Raw genomic sequence first — 17075 nt, forward strand, 5'->3', positions numbered from 1 at the left:
TTTTGTGGGTCATGGGGTTTGAACTCTGGGCTTGGGCATTGTCCCTGAGCTCCTCAGTTCGAGGCTACCTCCTTACCCCTGGAGCCACAGCCCTACTTCCCATTTTCTTTCTTTCTTTCTTTCTTTCTTTCTTTCTTTCTTTCTTTCGTTCTTTCTTTCTTTCTTTCTCTCTCTCTTTTTTTGTCATGTAGCTTGAATTCAGCCTGGGTGTTGTCTCTGAGCTCTTCAGCTCAAGGCTACCACCCTACCCTCGAGCCAGGGCCCACTTTCCATTTTTCTAAAGGTTAATTGAAGATAAGACTTTGAGGTCCCTTGGTGCTGGGCTGGCTTTGAACCTCGATCCTCAGATCTCGGCCTCCTGAGTAGCTAGGATTACAGACCTGAGCCACTGAGCCAGCTCCACATCCCGATTTCTAGTGGTTAATTGGAGATAAGAATCTCATGGTCATTGCTGGCAGCATCACTTTCTTTCGCGTGGTTAATTGGAGATGAGTCTCACAGACTTTTCTGCTTGGGCTGGCTCTGATCCCTGATCCTCAGATCTCACCCTCCTGGAGTAGCTAGGATGGCAGGTCTGAACCCCTGGCACCCGGCTTCCAGGAGACTCATCACCAGTGAACTAGCAAAGAGCCAGAGTGGAGCTGTGCCTCAAGTTATAAATCAGTAACCTGGGCAGAAAAGCTCCAGAACAGTGCCCAGGTTATGAGTTCCCCAAGACGCGTGCCTGTGCACACACACACACAGACACACACAGACACACACACAGAGACACACACACACACACACACACCCCTCTGAGTGCCTTAACACAGATGAGCTCTTCAGCAGGGCCACTGTCACCAACTTTCTGTTCTTGTGCCTCCACCTTGCGGTCACACGACCGCGTGACAGAGGCCTCCACACTGCTCTGGCCTCCACTCTTCTCTCCAGACTCAGAGGATCTTCTTTGGGGTGCTTTCTAAGGATGAGCACAGGCTGGCGCCAGCCCCACCTCCCCTCCAGAGTCGCGGAACAGCAGCCCACGGGGGGCAGTGGGGGGGGTAGACAATCAGAAGGACCGGCAGGCATACACACCTCTCTCCCCTGCCTGCCTTCTGGCCACCCCAGGCCCAAGCGGGGAGGCTACTTTCCAGGGGGCCCCTGCCTGTGTCCTGGGTACGCCCACCATGGCCCGCCTGGGGTTGGCCTCCAAGTATCCTGTCACCAGGGGCTTGAATGGTGGCCCTTAGCCCCGACCTGGCCAGCAGCTCCAGTGAGCACCTAATGGGGTGTTCCAGGCAGGCAGGTGGACAGGAGAGCAGGACGGGGGAGGGAGGAGTGGGAGAGCAGAGAAGAGAGGGAGGGGCAGGAGAGGGTGGGGAGGGGGTCTAGGGTGGCCAGGCTTTACCTGAAAGTGGGGGCTTTGGGCCCAAGGCCAGCTTTCCTCCCTCACCCAGCCCATGCCTACAAGGCAGCAGGGGTGTGGTGGGGAGGCAGGGATGGGGGAGAGGGCTGGATTCTCTCCATTTGCCAGTTCTGGGCTTCTTTATTCCACCTTTTCCTTCTTTGCGGATCCTGGGGCTTGAACTCCGGGCCTGGTGATGTCCCTGAGTTTTTGTGCTTCAGATTGGTGCTCCACCACTTGAGCCACAGCTCCACTTCTGATTTGAGGCGGTTCCTTGGGGATTAGAGTCTCACAGCCTTTCCTGCCTGGGATGCCTTTGAACTGTGCTGGCCGATCTCAGCTTGGGGAGTTACACACAGGACAAAGAAAGAACCATTCCAGGGGTCATGTGGAGGTTTCCCTGCCCGATCTCTCTTTGTCTGTCTGTCTGTCTCTCTCTCTCTCTCTCTGGTCTTTTTGTGCCCAGGCTGGATTGGAACCTTGATCCTCAGAGCTCAGTCTCCTGAATAGCTAGGATTACAGGCATGAGCCACTATACCCGGCGCTTGAAACTCAGAGCTTTGCACTTGCTACCTGTGTGTTCTACCACATAGGCCACACACCCTTTTTACAAATTTTTCCAACCACGTTTTGTGTTTAGACCTGGCTGGTTTGACCGTGATCCTCCTCTGGACCCGTCCTTCTCACTGCCATGCCCGGTGCCAGTCACTGCGCCCCGATTTTCATTGGCTGAGATGAGGTCTTGTGAATTTTATTGGGGGGTGGGGATTGTTGCCGGATTTTTTTGTTGTTGTTGTTATTTTTTTGTTTTTTGACTCAGTTGGCCTTGAACTCTGATCCTCCCAGGTAGTCAAGATTACAGGTTTGAGCCACCATACCTGGCTTGTACCACACCCCTTTTTGTTTCCTTTTCTTTTTTTTAATTGCAGTTTCTAGACAGTTGGCTCACACCTGTCCTCCTAGCTACTCAGGAGGCTGAGACCTCTGGATCCTGGTTCAAAGCTAGCCCAGGCAGAAAAATCCCTGTGATCTTTTATCTCCAGTGACCCACCAGAAAACTGGAAGTGGAGCTGTAGCTCAAGTGGTAGAGTGCTAGCCTTGAACATGAAGAGACTCAGGGACAGCGCCCAGGTCCTGAGGTCAAGCCCTACAGTCTACCAAAAACCCCCATGATGCATTCTGTCCCTTTGCCTGCTCCTTCTGCCCCTCCCCCATCCTTTTTCCTCTTCCCAAATAGCCAGAGAAGAAATCGGGAGGGACAGGAAACATTCAAGGCTGGCCTCACCCCCCCACACCCCCATCCTTCCCATCTTTGCCTCCTGAGTAGCTGGGATTACAGGCATGACCTACTGCAAAGCTAATTCTTACTGGCCTCCTTGCTCTTCAGGTCCCCGCTCTTCTGTCACCCCCATGGCAGCCTCCCCATACCCCATCTCCTGTGCTCCACCTCTATTTGTACCTTGCTTCCTGGTCCTTCCCATCCTCTCCCCCCACACACACCCGCCCACCGCCCCATCACATGGGCTGGTCCTCCTGCTAGAGCTTTGAGGGCTGAGCTGTCCTACATTGGGGTTCACTTGCCCCCCCTGAGATCCACTGTGCTGGGGAGTCCCTGCCCCCCCTGCCCGAGTTTCCTGGACATCTGCTCTTTGCTTTGCAAAAAAAAACAGTTGACTCCCTGTGGCCACTGGGTCCTGAGAGCCAGCGCTGGCCCCACCCAGGGCAGCCTGGAGAACAGGCGCCACTGCTGCCAGGAAGCCAGGCTGGCTCTCAGCGGGCACTAGGGCTTCTGCAAGAGGGCCCTGCCCTGTAAAGCTTTAGGGACCCCAGACTAGAGATCACACAAGACTGGAACTCGCGCGCGCGCGTGTGTGTGTGTGTGTGTGTGTGTGTGTGTGTGTGTGTGTGTGTGTGTGTGTGTCCAGCCCAGCCTGGTTTAGCAGAAGAGTCCAAATAAACAAAATAAAGCTCTTAAAGCAGGCATCATTGGCTCCTATCTGTAATATTCTACCTACCCAGGAAACTTAGATCTGAGGACTGCAGTTCAAAGCCAACCTGGGGAGGAAAATCCATGCGACTCTCATCTCCAATGACCGACCTGGCAAAAAGCTAGAAGTGCAGCTGTGTGGCTCAACGTGGTAAAGCTTTAATCATGGGGACCATGCCTTGGGCCAGAGTTCAAGCCCCACGACTAACCAAGAAAAAGAAAAAGGAGGAGGAAGAGGAGGAGGAAGAGGAGGAGGAGGAGGAGGAGGAGGAGGAGGAGGAGGAGGAGGAGACAGGACTATCTTATTGACTAATTTGAGCAAAGAAATCACCATGACTTCCCCCCGCCCGGCCCCATGCCACTACCCCACAGACAGGAAAGACACCTCTGGCTCTCAGGAGTTGTGTGTCCATGTTTATTGAGCAGCTAGGCCCTCCTTCCTACCCCCGCCCAAGGCCCAGCTTGCTTGTTGGAAGAAGAGAAGGCAGCTGGGGACTCCCCCGGGGCAGAAATTGGACGGTGAGTTTGTGACTGGGGTTGCACCTGGTCGCTCACACATGTCATCATTCTAGCTACTCCGGAGGCTGAAAGCTGAGGATCGTGGTTTGAAGCCAGCCCGGCAGGAAAGTCCGTGAGCGTCAGCACGATACGCTCCTCAGTGCCAGAAGTGGTGCTGTGGCTCCAGCCTCCAGCCTCGAGCAAAAAAAAAGCTAAAGGACAGTGCTCAGGCCTTGAGTTCAAGCCCCAGGACTGGCATCAAGAAAAGAATAAAGTGACCGGGAGGCAGAGGGCTCAGTGGCACAATTCCTAAGCAGCTGATTTCATCCAGGATGAAATCTGCTGGGGTGCGATCTGGAGGGCGGATGATTAGGGTTTTAGGGGGACACAGGAAGTTGTACAGTCTGGGATTCAGGCTGGGGAGTGCTATGAGTGTGTGAACACAGGCATGCATGTACCATGCATGTGGAAATGCATGTACATGCGTGTGCAGACCCTGCATACACATGTGTGTTTGTGTGAATATGTGTGTACATGTGTGTGTGCTGAGCACGTGTGGATTGCACATTCATGTGTACATGTGTGTGCGCGTGTGTGTGAATTTGTGAATGCATGCGTGTGTACATGTGTGCTGTGTGCATATGTCCACCCATGTGTGTTCACGTGTGTGTGCGTGCGTTATGCCAAGTACACACATGCATACATGTGCATGCACGGTACAGGTGTGCACGCCGTGCTCATGCACTTGTACGTGAGTGTGCCTGTGTGCATGCACATATTATGCCCATGTTTACACGTGTGGGTCTGCACGCGTGGACATGGCTGCAGCCCCTGTGCAGTCAGCCCCACAGGCGCAGCGGGGTCAGCGTTGGGCGATGGTCACGTAATCCACCTCCTTGGGGCATGGACGCCGCTCACCCGCCCCAAACAGCACTAGCTCAGAGTAATGCACCCCGTCTTCCTGCACGCGCGCCCCGTCTTCCTGCACGCACGCCCCGTCTTCCTGCACGCGCACCCCGTCTTCCTGCACGCATGCCTCCACCAGGTTCTCGTAGTCTCCCTGCACACACCACAGCCCGGGGTCAAGGTCAGCTGGGCGGCCACGGCCCCCCTGCCGGTCACCCTGGCCCCCACAACTCCACTGGCTGCCCCCAAGCCCGAGCAGGGACCTCTGGTCAGCCCCCGTGGTGTCCAGCCCCTCAAACTTAGGGTCCCCCTTCTATGGTCCCCCTTTCAGAACCTCCACAAAATCCCCACCCAAAAACCGGAGTCCCCAACCGGATCCAACTTGAGCTGCCAGCCAGCACGGGTGCCCCCCACTCCACCCAGACCGGGCCCCTCTCCTCCCCCACCTGGCCCCCCCACCCAGCCCCCCTTACTGCCACAGGCTTCTTGAGCACAGAATACGTGACAGTCTCATCCCCGCCCAGGAGACGGCCCCGGCCCTCAGTGTCCATGGTGCCCGGGTCTCTGCAAGGAGAAGAGATGGAGGGGTAACCCTGGGTGTCCGCCAGCTACCAGAGGCCCCGGGAGAAGCTGGATGTAAATGCAGCTGAGCCAAGCTGTCATCCTAGTTACTCAGGAGGCCAAGATATGAGGATCAAGGTTAGAGGTTCGAAACCAGTGAGACTCTGATCTCCAAGGAACCAGCAAAAAAAAAGGTTTGGAGTAGAGGCATGGCTCAAATGATAGAGCACCAGCCTTGAACAAAAAAGGAAAAACAAGGACAGTCCCCAGGCCATAAGTTCAAGTCCCAAGACTGACACATACACACACACAAAGTGTGGTATTGAACCCACAGGCGTCTCGCTTGTTCCAGGGCTGTTTAACGACCTGGAGGGATGCGAAGGGCAGAACCCAGGGCGCCTGGCACAAAGATGGCAGAGAGGACGCTGGTACCACGCGCCCCCCCCAACATCGGGGACTCAATACTCACCCCTGTCTTGGTGTGTCGGCCTCAGGAAAGCGCAGGACGGCGTAGCTGACAGTGTCATCCAACATGGGGTTCAAACAGCCCGTGGATGGGGGGCCTTCCAAGTGGAGGGCTTGACGTACCTGCAGGGGACAACAGGCTGCAGCTGGGGGTCCCCCCGCCCCGCTCCCCTCTGCAGCCTCTGACTTCCGAGCTCTCCCGTGTGTGTGTGTGTGTGTGTGTGTGTGTGTGTGTGTGTGTGTGTGTGTGTGCCAGTCGTGGGGCTTGAACCCATGGCCTGGATGCTGTCTCTGAGGTTGTTTTCCACTCAGGGCTGGTGCTCTACCACTTGAGCCACAGCTCTACTTGCCACCTTCTGGATGGATCATTGAAGAGACGCGCCTCGTAGTCTTTCCCGCCCCAGCTTTGAATCATGATGTGCAGATGGGTCCCGAGTAGCTGGGATTTCAGGCGTGTCCCACCGTGCTGCACCCCCAGCCCCCCGCCCCCAGCCTACCTTCTTATTCCTCACGAAGAAGCTCTGAGTGCTGGAACTTTCCTGAAGCCCCTGCTGGCTCTGGCTCCTTTTCCATCTGCAAAACAACAGCTTCATGAGGGAGGATGGGGTCAGGGAAGGGAAGCAGAAGGCCATGGATGCCGGGATGGAATGATGAGCAGGGGGAGACGCTCGGGGGCAGGAGGAGGGCAGCAGGGCCAGCGGGAGGACGTCACCTGTGCCGGAGTTTTATCCCCCAGCTGGCCAGGATGAGAAGAGCCATGCAGCTCCCCATCCCAATGGCCGCGCGCCTGCCGATGGTCTCGGGGCTATCTAGTGGAGAGAGGGATCCTGTCATCCCAGCCCCTGGAGAGGCTGAGATCTCAGGATCCCGGTTCTGAGCCAGCCCAGGCAGGAAAATCCTTTGAGACTCCTCTCGCCAATGACCCAGCACAAAGCACTGTGGCTCAAAGATTATGATAAGCCCTAATTGGTATATATTTATTTATTTTTGCCAGTCCTGGGCTTGAGCTCAGGGCCTGAGCACTGTCCTTGGACTTTCTCAAGGCTAGAGCTCTACCACTTGAGCCTCAGCACCACTTCCGGCTTTTTTCTATGTATGTGGTACCGAGGAATCGAACCCGGGTCTTCGTGCATGCTAGGCAAACACTTTAACCACTAGGCCAAACTCCCGGCCCCCTAATTGGTATATATTAATAAGCATACAACATGAGAACCCCATGAGCAGTCTAATCTAAAGGGAACCCCAAGAATAGAAGCGTGCTTACAGTACACAGTGAGGGTCTGGGGGGGCGAGCGGCTGTTCCCCAGCCTGTTGGCACCCTGGCACCAGTAGGGCCCCGAGTGCTGGACCTGGGCTGGCTCCAGCCTGAGTGTGGGGCCGGAGAACTGGAGATCCTGGCCCTGGCCGCGGAACCAGGCGTACTGCCACATGGGGGGGTTGGCGTCGCCCTCACAGGTCAGAAAGGCCTTCCTGCCCTCCATCACGCCGCCCTCGGGACTGACGGACACGCGCAGCCTTCGAGGGGCATCTGCAGGGGGAAACTGAGTCAGGGTGCTGCAACCCAGGGGGGGCATGAGAGAGGGGAAACTGAGCCAGGCCCCTTCCTGCCCTCCTAGGCTGAGTCCCCCTCACTCACACAGAACCTGGACGGCGTGGCCCGGGGACTGTGTGGGGCCCATGGTGTTGCTGGCCTCGCAGCTGTAGGTGCCCGCGTCCTCGGGGGCTATGGAAGCCAGGACCAGCTGTGGCCCCTCGGCCACGTGGCTGCCATTCCTCATCCACAGCACACGCGTGGCCGCGGGCCGGGCCTGCGCCACGCTGCAGTGCAGGAGCACGCGCTGGCCCTCGCGCAGCTCCCCCGGGGGGCTCTGCTGCACCTCCACCCTGCGCGGGGCGTCTGCAGACGAGGACAGGGGGGGACAGGGCCTCGTCACCTCCTGCAGGGTCCCCTCCTGCACCCCAGGGCCAGAATGGCCTGCACCCCCCGAGTGCTCGCTCTCTCCAACTCTCTCTCTCCCCCCTTCTCTTTCTCTCTTTCTCCCGCATCTCTTCCAGTCTCTTTCTCTCTCGTGGCCATCTGGTTTTATGTATGTGTGCTGGCTCTGGGGCTTGAACTCGGGGCCTGGACGCCATCCCCGAGCCTCTTCATGTTCAAGGCTAGCTCTCTACCGCTTGAGCTGCAGCCCCACTTCCGGTGTCCAGGTGGTTCTCTACAGATCAGAGTCTCATGGACTTTTCTGCCCGGGTTGGCTTTGAACCGCCATCCCCCATCTCAGCCTCCTGAGTAGCTAGGATGACAGATGTGGGGAGCCACCGATACCAGGCTTCAGCTGTGTGCTTCAAGATGAGTACCCCGACACCCAAACCCCAGTGAGCCCCGACCCCGGGCACTTACACTGCACGTCCAGGCTGACCGAGGCGGCCCACGTACACCACTGGTTACATGCGGCACAGGCCACCGGCCCTGTGTCCCACGCCACCCTGGGAATGGTCAGCATGCCCGGGGCATGCTCCTGCCAGGGGCCACGGGGGCGCCACTCATAGTGGGTGACTTGGGGGTTGCTGGAGTTGTACTGGCAGGACAGGGTCACGGGGTCCCCTTCCCGGATCACAGCAGTGGTCTCGATCACGGTTTCCACCATTTTAGGGGCATCTGGAACAGAATGGGGAGGCCAGGCGTGAACGGGGACTGGTTTGCCTCGCTTCCTCCCTCACTCCCCCCGCCCCACCCCAACATATATGGTTCCCCGAGTTTATCCCAACAATGGCAGCTCGCCCAGGGTCTCCCTGGCAGGCCAGGCTGCAGCCTGCCATGGATAGCCCTGCTGACAGGCCTCAGTTTACCCATCTGTCAAGCAGGTTCCGAGAACTTCCACTTGGGAGGAGAAGGTTGGGCTTCTGTCTAGGCCTGCAGGGTGGGTTTCTCTGCCCCCTGGGGTTTGTTTCTAGGGGGTTCGGGATGTCATCTAAGGGTCTGAGGATCAAAAGTAGGAGGTCTCCGTGTCCTGAGTTCATGTCCAAGTCCACCCTGGGACCGTATTAAGGAAGAGTGGAGGAGGGACTCATTCACCAGGAGCTCCCAGTTGAGCCCTGGCATCTGGCAGTTCATTCATTCATTCATTCATTCACTTATTCCACAAACATATATCTAGCTAGGCCCTGGTGGCTCACACTGTCACACCCTACTCAGAAGGCTGAGATCTGAGGACTGCTGTTCGAAGCCAGCCCAGGCAGGCAAGTCCAGGAGACTCTTATCTCTAATGAACCACTCCTAAACAGGAATGGCACTGTGGCTCAAGTGGTAGAGCACTAGCCTTGAACATGAAGAGGCTCGGGGATGGTGTCCAGGCCCTGAGTTCGAGCCCTAGGACTGACGCCCGGAAAAGACAACACCTACCACACACCTGTGAGCCCACACAGGGTGTGTTGGGGGGCTCTGGCTGTATTTTCTTCTTCATCCATGCATTTGGGACCCCATGTCACCATCTTCCCAGCTCCCCCCCCATCCCTGCACCCCCAGTGCCTCACACTGCACGTCCAGCTCGGCTGGGGAGCTCACGGGTCCAGTGCCGAGGCTGTTGAGTGCCTGGCAGGCATAGGACCCGGCGTGGCCGAGGAGGACACTGGGGAAATGGAGCTTCTCCCCCGTCTCCCCGGCCAGGGTCTCCCCATCGTGGAACCAGGTGAAATTCCTGGCAGGGGGGTTGGCGGGGGCCGCGCACACCAGCTCCACCGACGTGCTCTCCTTAGCCGGTGAGGCGTGGATGTCCACGGTGGGTTGTTCTGGAGCATCTGTGAGAAGAGGCAGAGACAAGTTAGGGGGGTGAGGACCCCCTCCCCCTCCCTCCCCACCCCCCTCCCCATCCCCACTCACAGAGCACGCTGAGGGCCTGCTCCTCCGAGACCCCCGAGCCCACACTGTTGGTGGCCCGGCACAGGTACTTTCCGCCCATGGCCTTGGTGACGGAGGGCAGGGCCAGCGTGAGGCTCTCCTGCTCCCTCAGGGGCACCCCATCCTTCAGCCACGACAGGGCCGTGTACATGGGGTGACTGCTGGTCACGTGGCACGTCATGGTCACCGACTCCCCCTCCTTGACCGTGGCTTCACTGGGGCTGACCTCGAGTTTCAATTTCGGGGTGTCTGTGGGAGAGGATGGTGAGGAGACAGGAAGTCCTCCACGAGGGTCCCCCTCTCCACTGCCCTGGTCCTCCAGGACTTGAACTCAGGGCCTGGGTGCTCTACCACCATACCTGGCATGAGATTGTCCCATTCGGAGGCCACCGCAGAGGCTGCAGCGGCTATGAAACAGCTTGGGGATCGGCCAGGACCCGGGGAGGGGGAGACACTCACGCTTCACACGCAGCTTCACGGAGTCCTCGGACAGGACGGTGGAGGAATTCTTCACCTGGCAGGTCAGCGTCTTCTCGTGGTCAGTCCACTGGGGCTGGAAGGTGAGCTGGCTGAGGGTGTAGATGGACTGCGTGTTGAGGACGATGGAGGTGTGGGCAGAGCCCTCCTGTGACCATGACAGCTGGACAGGATACCCTGGGCAGGCAAACTCCAGCCGGCACAAAACATGGATGGTGTGCAACTCCAGGATTTCCTCAGGGACCTGGATCCGAGGCGGGAGAGGCGTCTCTACAAGACAGAAGGGCAGGGGCCGGGCGCTGGTGCTTGCATCCGTCATCCCAGCTACTCAGCAGGCTGAGCTCTGAGGATCCTGGTTCAAAGCCAATCTGGACAGGAAAGTCCACGAGACTCATCTCCACTGAACTGCCAGGAAACCAGAAGTGGTGCTGGGACTCCAAGTGGTAGAGCGCTGGCCTTGAGCTGAAAAAGCTCAGGGACAGTGTTCAAGACCCATAACTGACAAAAAAAAAAAAGGTAGAAGGGCAGGGCTGGAGGCCTGGGGCGGCTAAAAATGGCGCAGCAGAGGAAGCATCCACATGGGCTTTAAATTCTCACTTCCACTCTGCCACGTCCTGGCTTCAGGGGATCCCCATTCCAGGCCACCCCAATTGCTTGCCTAGCCTCCTGGCCTTACTGGCAGTGATTTTGATACTTGACTTGGTCCTGTTGTGTCTCTTCTGAGTTGTTTCAAAATCCCCCCTCCTATCACCCCTAATTGTGTGTGTGTGTGTGTGTGTGTGTGTGTGTGTGTGTGTGTGTGTGTGACAATACTGGGACTTGAACTCAGGGCTTCACACTTGCTTTTTGGCTTTTTCTGCTCAAGACTAGAGCCAGATCTCTTCAGGGCTCTGGACTCTGTCCCTGAACTCTTTTTGCTCAAAGTACTGTACCACTTGAGCCACAGTGCCACTGCCACCTTTTTGGGTGGTTCATTGGACACAAGCGTCTGATAGACTTTCCTATCCAGGGCTGGTTAGGAACTGCAGTCCTCCAGATCTCAGCCTAGTGAGTAGCTAGGATGGCAAATGTGAGCCACCAGCGCCCCCGGGCACAGCCCCCCCTCACCCTCCTCCGCCTGAGAGGCTTACTGGAGACGTTGAGATCGATTCTCTCCATCCATTTTAATATCGGCCCTGACGTCATTCTCAGCCCCAGCTCGCCGCTGTCTTGTGCCAGCACGGGGTTGAGATGCAGGGTGCAGTTTTTCTTTTCAACGTCCATGAAGTGGGCCCGCCCCTGATGGGGAGGAAACACCCCAATTTCCGTGTTTCTGTAGAGGACCTCCCCGATGAACTCCTTGGCTTGCTCACTGTACTTGAAATTGTGAAACAGGGTCAGGTTATCCAAGGTTGACCTGTACTGGGGGATGGAGTACTTGCATGGAATCCACACGCACGCCCCCTCCCAGGCGTAGATGGTTTTGGGGTGCTCAAACTTCCATGACTGTGGAATCTGCTTGGCATTTGAATCAAACCAAGCCAGGTGCACTGAAACAGTGATCAGAAAGTCAGGAGGAGTGATGGGGACCACGGAGAGGCCAGGCACAAACAAGTGAACACCGATCCCCATGAACGCTGACCCCGCCCGCAGCCCCCCCCCACCAGCCAGGCTTCTGCCTGGAGCCCACAGTCCTTACCCAGAAGGAGAAGGAGCCAAAGGAGAAGGACAAGCATGGCGTCCTGTGTGGATGAGGGCTGGGGGAAGGGGGGGACGTGGATTATCTTTGAGGCCTTCCTGGAATTAAACAAATAAAAAAAAAAAGGTGGGGGCAGGGGTTTGGCCTAGTGGTAGATAGAGCCTTGCATACATGAAGAGCCGGGTTCGATTCCTCGGTACCACATACATAGAAAAAAGCCAGAAGTGGTGCAGAGACTCAAGTGGTAGAGCTCTAGTCTTGAGAAAGTCCAAGGACAGTGCTCGGGCCCTAAGCTCAAGCCCAGGACTGGCAATAAATAAATAAAAATTAAGAAAGAAAGAAAGAAAAAAAGAAAGAAAGAAAGAAAGAGAGAGAGAAAGAAAGAAGAAAGAAGAAGGAAAGAAAAAAAGAAAGAAAGAAAGAAAGAAAGAAAGAAAGAAAGAAAGAAAGAAAGAAAGAAAAGAAAGAAAAAAATCCAGATACACACTGGATCATAGCTGTGAACTGAAGTGCATATAGGTGGGCTGGTCCTGGGGCTTGAACTCAGGGCCTGAGCACTGTCCCCAAGCCTCCTTGTTCTAAGCTAGTCAGTGCTCTACCACTTGAACCACAACTCTGCTTTCAGCTTTTTTGCTGCCCGGGCTGGCTTTGAACAGCGATCCTCCAGATCTCAGCCTCCTGAGCGGCTGGGATGATGGGCATAAACCACCCTTTTACATAGAGCTAAATTTACAGAGTGAAACTGAACTCTTCGCAGCATTTGGGGGGCCAGCAGGCCCCAGGGGAGCAGGCAGGATGTGCCTTCCGACTGGAGTGTGTCTCCGGTGTCAGCAGACCCTGCCACCACATCCCATTCTCATGAGCTGCCTGGGCTCTGCCTGTGTGGCCCCAGGGCCACGGGGCATGCACGGGGCTGTTGGGAGCCCTGGCATGGACGGGAGGCCATGGCTAAAAGCAGGAGAGGGGGTGCAGGGCTGTGCCTGTCCCTGGGTAGGCAGACAGCCTGAAGGACCATGGCGTTATCTCAGATGGAACCTGCTTCAGCTCTGCAGAGGCAAACCATGTTTCAGCCACAGTAAAGTCTTCAATTGAATTTAGAAGTTAAACAAAGCCAGGCACCCATGACTCACGCCCTTTATCCTAGATACGGAGGAGGCCGAGATCTGGAGGAGGAGGATTCAAAGCCAGCCCAGGTAGGAAAGCCCAAGAGGCTCATCTCTATGGAACTAGCAAAAAGCTGGAAGTGGAATCATGGCTCAAGTGGTATTGCACCAGCCTTGAGCACAAAAGCTCAAGGACAGAGCCCAGCTCCTGAGTTCAAGCCCCAAGGACTGGCACCAAAAGAGAAAATGTATATACACACACACATATATACACATATACACACATATATACATGTATGTGGAGAGAGAGAGGAAAGAGAGAGAGAGAGAGAACCAACTTATTGTACCTATACCAAAGGGACAGAGGGAGATACCCCCCACCCCAATCCTGACCATCCCATATTTGTTTGTGGAATGCAAAACAAAACAAAAAGAAAGAAAACAAAGCAAAAACACAAGCACACTCACAGACACAGAAGTCAAGCATCTCGTACTTGCCTCCCTGGCCCTCGCTCTGACGGCTCCCAGCAGGGTCTGAGGGTGAAAAGGGGAAGAGCAGGGCCTTGGGGAAGACTCGGCCCACGCATGGCCACACCCCTTCCTTCATGGCTCTGAGGGATGCCCCCCTGCATGGTGACCCCGGGGTGTGGGGTGAACCCTGCACTAGGCCCCATCTTCCGCCAGCCCTGAGTTTGGAGATATTTTTCTTTTCTTTTTTTTCTTCTCTTGCTGGTCCTGGGGCTTGAAGTCAAGGCCTGGGCCTTATCCTGAGTCTTCTGCTTTAGGGTAGCAAGCTGCCACTGGAGCCACGGCGCCACTTCCGGGTTTTATGTGGTTCATTAGACCTCAGAGACTCATGGAGTCTCGCAGCTCTCAGGAAATGCTGAAGACTCAAGGCAGAACAGCTGGAGGAGAAACTGACCTCCTTGAAGGTTGGCTTGAAGGAGGAATTGGGGCAGGGGCAGCCCTGACACAGCCCCTCTGGGACTGGAAAGCTCTGGGGTGCAGGAGTAAAGGAAGCAGCTTGGTTAAGGAAGCTGAAGGATGTGAGAAAGTGTTGAGATTGAAACCTCAGCACTCTTACCAGGTCATGGGGGGTCTCAGAGGCAGCGGGGTGGCCAGGCTCACACCTCTCAGGAAGCTGAGTTCTGAGGATCAGTGTTTAAAGCCAGACTCATGCAGGAAGAACTGTGAGACTTTTTTTTTTCCTGGTGGGTCATGGGGCTTGAACTCAGAGCCTGGACCTTGTCCCAAGCTCAAGGATAGCACTCTTCTACTTTGAGCCACAGCACCACTTCCAGTTTTCTGGTAGTTCATTGGAGAGAAGAGTCTCAAGCACCTTTCTGCCAGGGCTGGCTTTGAACCAGGATCCTCAGATCTCAACCCCCTGAGTAGCTAGGATGAGCTACCTGTGCCCAGCTCCCACGAGACCTCCTCCCCACCCCCCATGAACTACCAAAAAGCCAGAAGCAGAGCTGTGCCTCCAGACTCCTTCCCTTGCAGGAGACCATGAGAGCCAGTCACATACAGGAGAAGGAGACTTACAAGTTTTATTAGAGCGCCCACCTTCCTCATGGAGGGGGAGGAATATGGTGCCTGCTCATCCAGGTGAATCCTTCTACCTCCAGGGCTAGACAGGGAAGTACTCAACAGATTCTGCTAGGTCTGGGCAGAGTGGGGGAGGAAGAGGGGGGAGAGGAGATGGGGAGAGTGCCCACCTATCTCAAGAGTTCTTTGTGAAAGAATGGGAGGGGTTGAGGACCTGAACTGGAGGGAATGCTAACACAAGTGGTAGAGCACTAGCCTTGAGCAAGAGTTCAGGACAGGACCCTGGCCTGGAGTTCAAGCCCCAGTAGCTGCTTTAAAAAAAAAAAGCAAGAAAGAAAAGAAAAGGGCTTGGAAGTTTGGCCTAGTGGTAGAGTGCTTGCCTAGCATGCACGAAGACCTGGGATCGATTCCTCAGTATTATATACATAGAAAAAGCTGGAAGTGGTGCTGTGGCTCAAGTGGTAGAGCTCTAGCCCTGAGAAAGCCCAAGGACAGTGCTCAGGCCCTGAGTTTAAACCTCAAGATTGGCCAAAAAAAAAAAAAAATCTGTCTTCTATACATGCTTAAAAAAAAAAAAAAAGCCCTATACATTGTTTGCCAAAAAGGACATGGTTTTTGTCTTTAAAAGACTCATTCTAGCCCCAACTGCCGGCCTCTGCGGGGTGAGAAAGAAATGTTCATTTGAAGCGCAGTGTCCTGGTGTGTTACTCAGAACTTCTGTGACTGTGACCAGATATCTGACAGAACAAAAGCTTATCTGAGGTCCTGCTTTCACAGGTGTCTGTCCGTTGTCCTTGGCTCTTTTGGTCCTGGGGATTCCAAGGCAGAGCTCGTTGATGAGTGGTGTGGAATTTTCTGCTCCAGGGCCCAGCCAGAGAGCAGGGCCTCGTCCACAGAAGGCGGGACTTGCCCTGTCAGTCAGTCTTTTCTGCAGTGGGGCTTTCTAAGACTCCTTGGTGCCTCTCCCTCCAGTCCGGCTGGTGATGAAGATTAACCACCTCGGGGGTGCTGGGGAGCTTGTGTTGTGCTTATGACACAGTCACAGTTTTTTTTACTGATCAGCAAAACATAGTTGCCTGGTATCTTAGTTACTTTCTTGCATGAGTTTAACACTCAAGTTTATGACTCCACAATCAATTGCAACTTTTGGATGATTCTAGACAGTTACAGTGGAAGATGAATAGAAAATTTTGCAACACTGATTTTATTTAACGTTTTAATATTTTGAAGTTAAAAGATAGTATTTAAAGATTAAAACAAAAAGACTCATTCTAGTTGGGCATGGTAACTCACCCCTGTAAATCCTAGCTACTCTGGAGGCTGAAATCTGAGGATAAAGTTCAAAGCCAGCCCGGCCACAAAAAGGACCTGAGACTCTTACCTTCAATTAACCTCTAGAAAATAGGAAGTGGGGCTTGGCTCAAGGGGGAGGGCGGGTACCCTTGAGCTGAAGAGCTCAGGGACAGCGCCCAGGCCAAATTCAAACCCCATGACCCACCAAAAAAAAAAGAAAGAAAAAAAGACTTCCGTGCAGCTGCCAGCCTGGGAAGGCCACAATAAAGACTCTGTAATTTGGCTTAGTAATTGTGGCATCCTTTGTTTTCTTGCTGATTGGGATACAGCAGAACCAATTAGCAGCCGGCTATGCAAATCCTGCAGTCGATGGGAGGAGCCTGTGAGAAATCTCTCATAACACTGCCACCAGGAGGGTACTGGGGCAGAGTCAGGGGAGAGGAGCTTCAGGCCGGGTGCCAGTGGCTCACGCCTGTCATCCTAGCTACTCAGGAGACTGAGATCTGAGGATCCCAGTTCAAAACCAGCCCAGGCAGGAGAGTCCATGAAAGTCTTATTGCCAATGAACTACCTGAAAACCGGAAGTGGAGCTAGCTTTAAGCTAAAGAGTTCAGAGTCAGAGCCCAGGCCCTGAGTTCAAGACCCTGAGTTCACACCACTTTAGAAAGTTCTAGAAAGATGAAGTAGATGTAGATGCAGATGAAGGTGGCGTTGATAATCCTGCTGATGATGGTGTGAATGTATATTAGTATGTTTTGTCTGTTTCTTTAGAAAGTGAGCCGGATGTAGTGGCCACATGATGCACCTGTCCCAGTCTCTACACGTTTTTGTGGGGGTGGGAGATACCAGTCCTAGGACTTAAACTAGGTCCCTGAGCTTTTTCACTCAAAGTTGGTGCTCTACCACTTGAGCCACAGCTCATCCACCTCTGGTGTTTTGCTGGTTCACGGAAGGTTTTCCTGCCTGGGCTAGCTTTGAACCTTGATCCTCAGATCTGAGCCTCCTGAGTAGCTGGGATTGCATGTGAGAACTCCAGTTCCTGGCATACCCACACAAAAGCCAGTGTTAAAGAGTCCCAGGCTGGGGCCCGAGAGTTTAGCCTAGTGGTAGAGTGCTTATCTAGCGTGCACGAAGACCTGGGTTCAATTCCTCAGTATTACATACATAGAAAAACCCAGAAATGGTGCTGTGGCTCAAGTGGTAGAACACTAGCCTTGAGAAAGCCCAAGGACAGTGCCCAGGCCCTGAATTCAAAGCCTAGGACTAGCCAAACAACAACAACA

The 17075-nt window shown here is 54.9% G+C and overlaps 1 protein-coding gene across 1 annotated transcript; it reads right to left on the reverse strand.

Annotated features, from left to right (window-relative positions):
* Window positions 1-4413: 4413 nt before the first annotated feature.
* On the reverse strand, window positions 4414-11942 carry Cd22 (CD22 molecule). Its single transcript, XM_090322139.1, has 13 exons — window positions 11849-11942; window positions 11301-11699; window positions 10153-10440; window positions 9676-9942; window positions 9330-9593; window positions 8197-8454; window positions 7438-7698; window positions 7066-7329; window positions 6514-6610; window positions 6299-6374; window positions 5806-5924; window positions 5249-5339; window positions 4414-4929 (listed from the first exon to the last, which is right to left on the reverse strand). The coding sequence occupies exons 1-13, from the start codon at window positions 11883-11885 to the stop codon at window positions 4732-4734; spliced, it is 2619 nt and encodes an 872-aa protein (XP_090178265.1). The 5' UTR covers window positions 11886-11942; the 3' UTR covers window positions 4414-4731.
* Between the last annotated feature and the right edge of the window lie 5133 nt (window positions 11943-17075).

The sequence above is a fragment of the Megascapheus bottae genome, chromosome 31, assembly GCF_031878675.1.
Source record: "Megascapheus bottae isolate mThoBot1 chromosome 31, mThoBot2.hap1, whole genome shotgun sequence".
Lineage (NCBI taxonomy): Eukaryota > Metazoa > Chordata > Mammalia > Rodentia > Geomyidae > Megascapheus > Megascapheus bottae.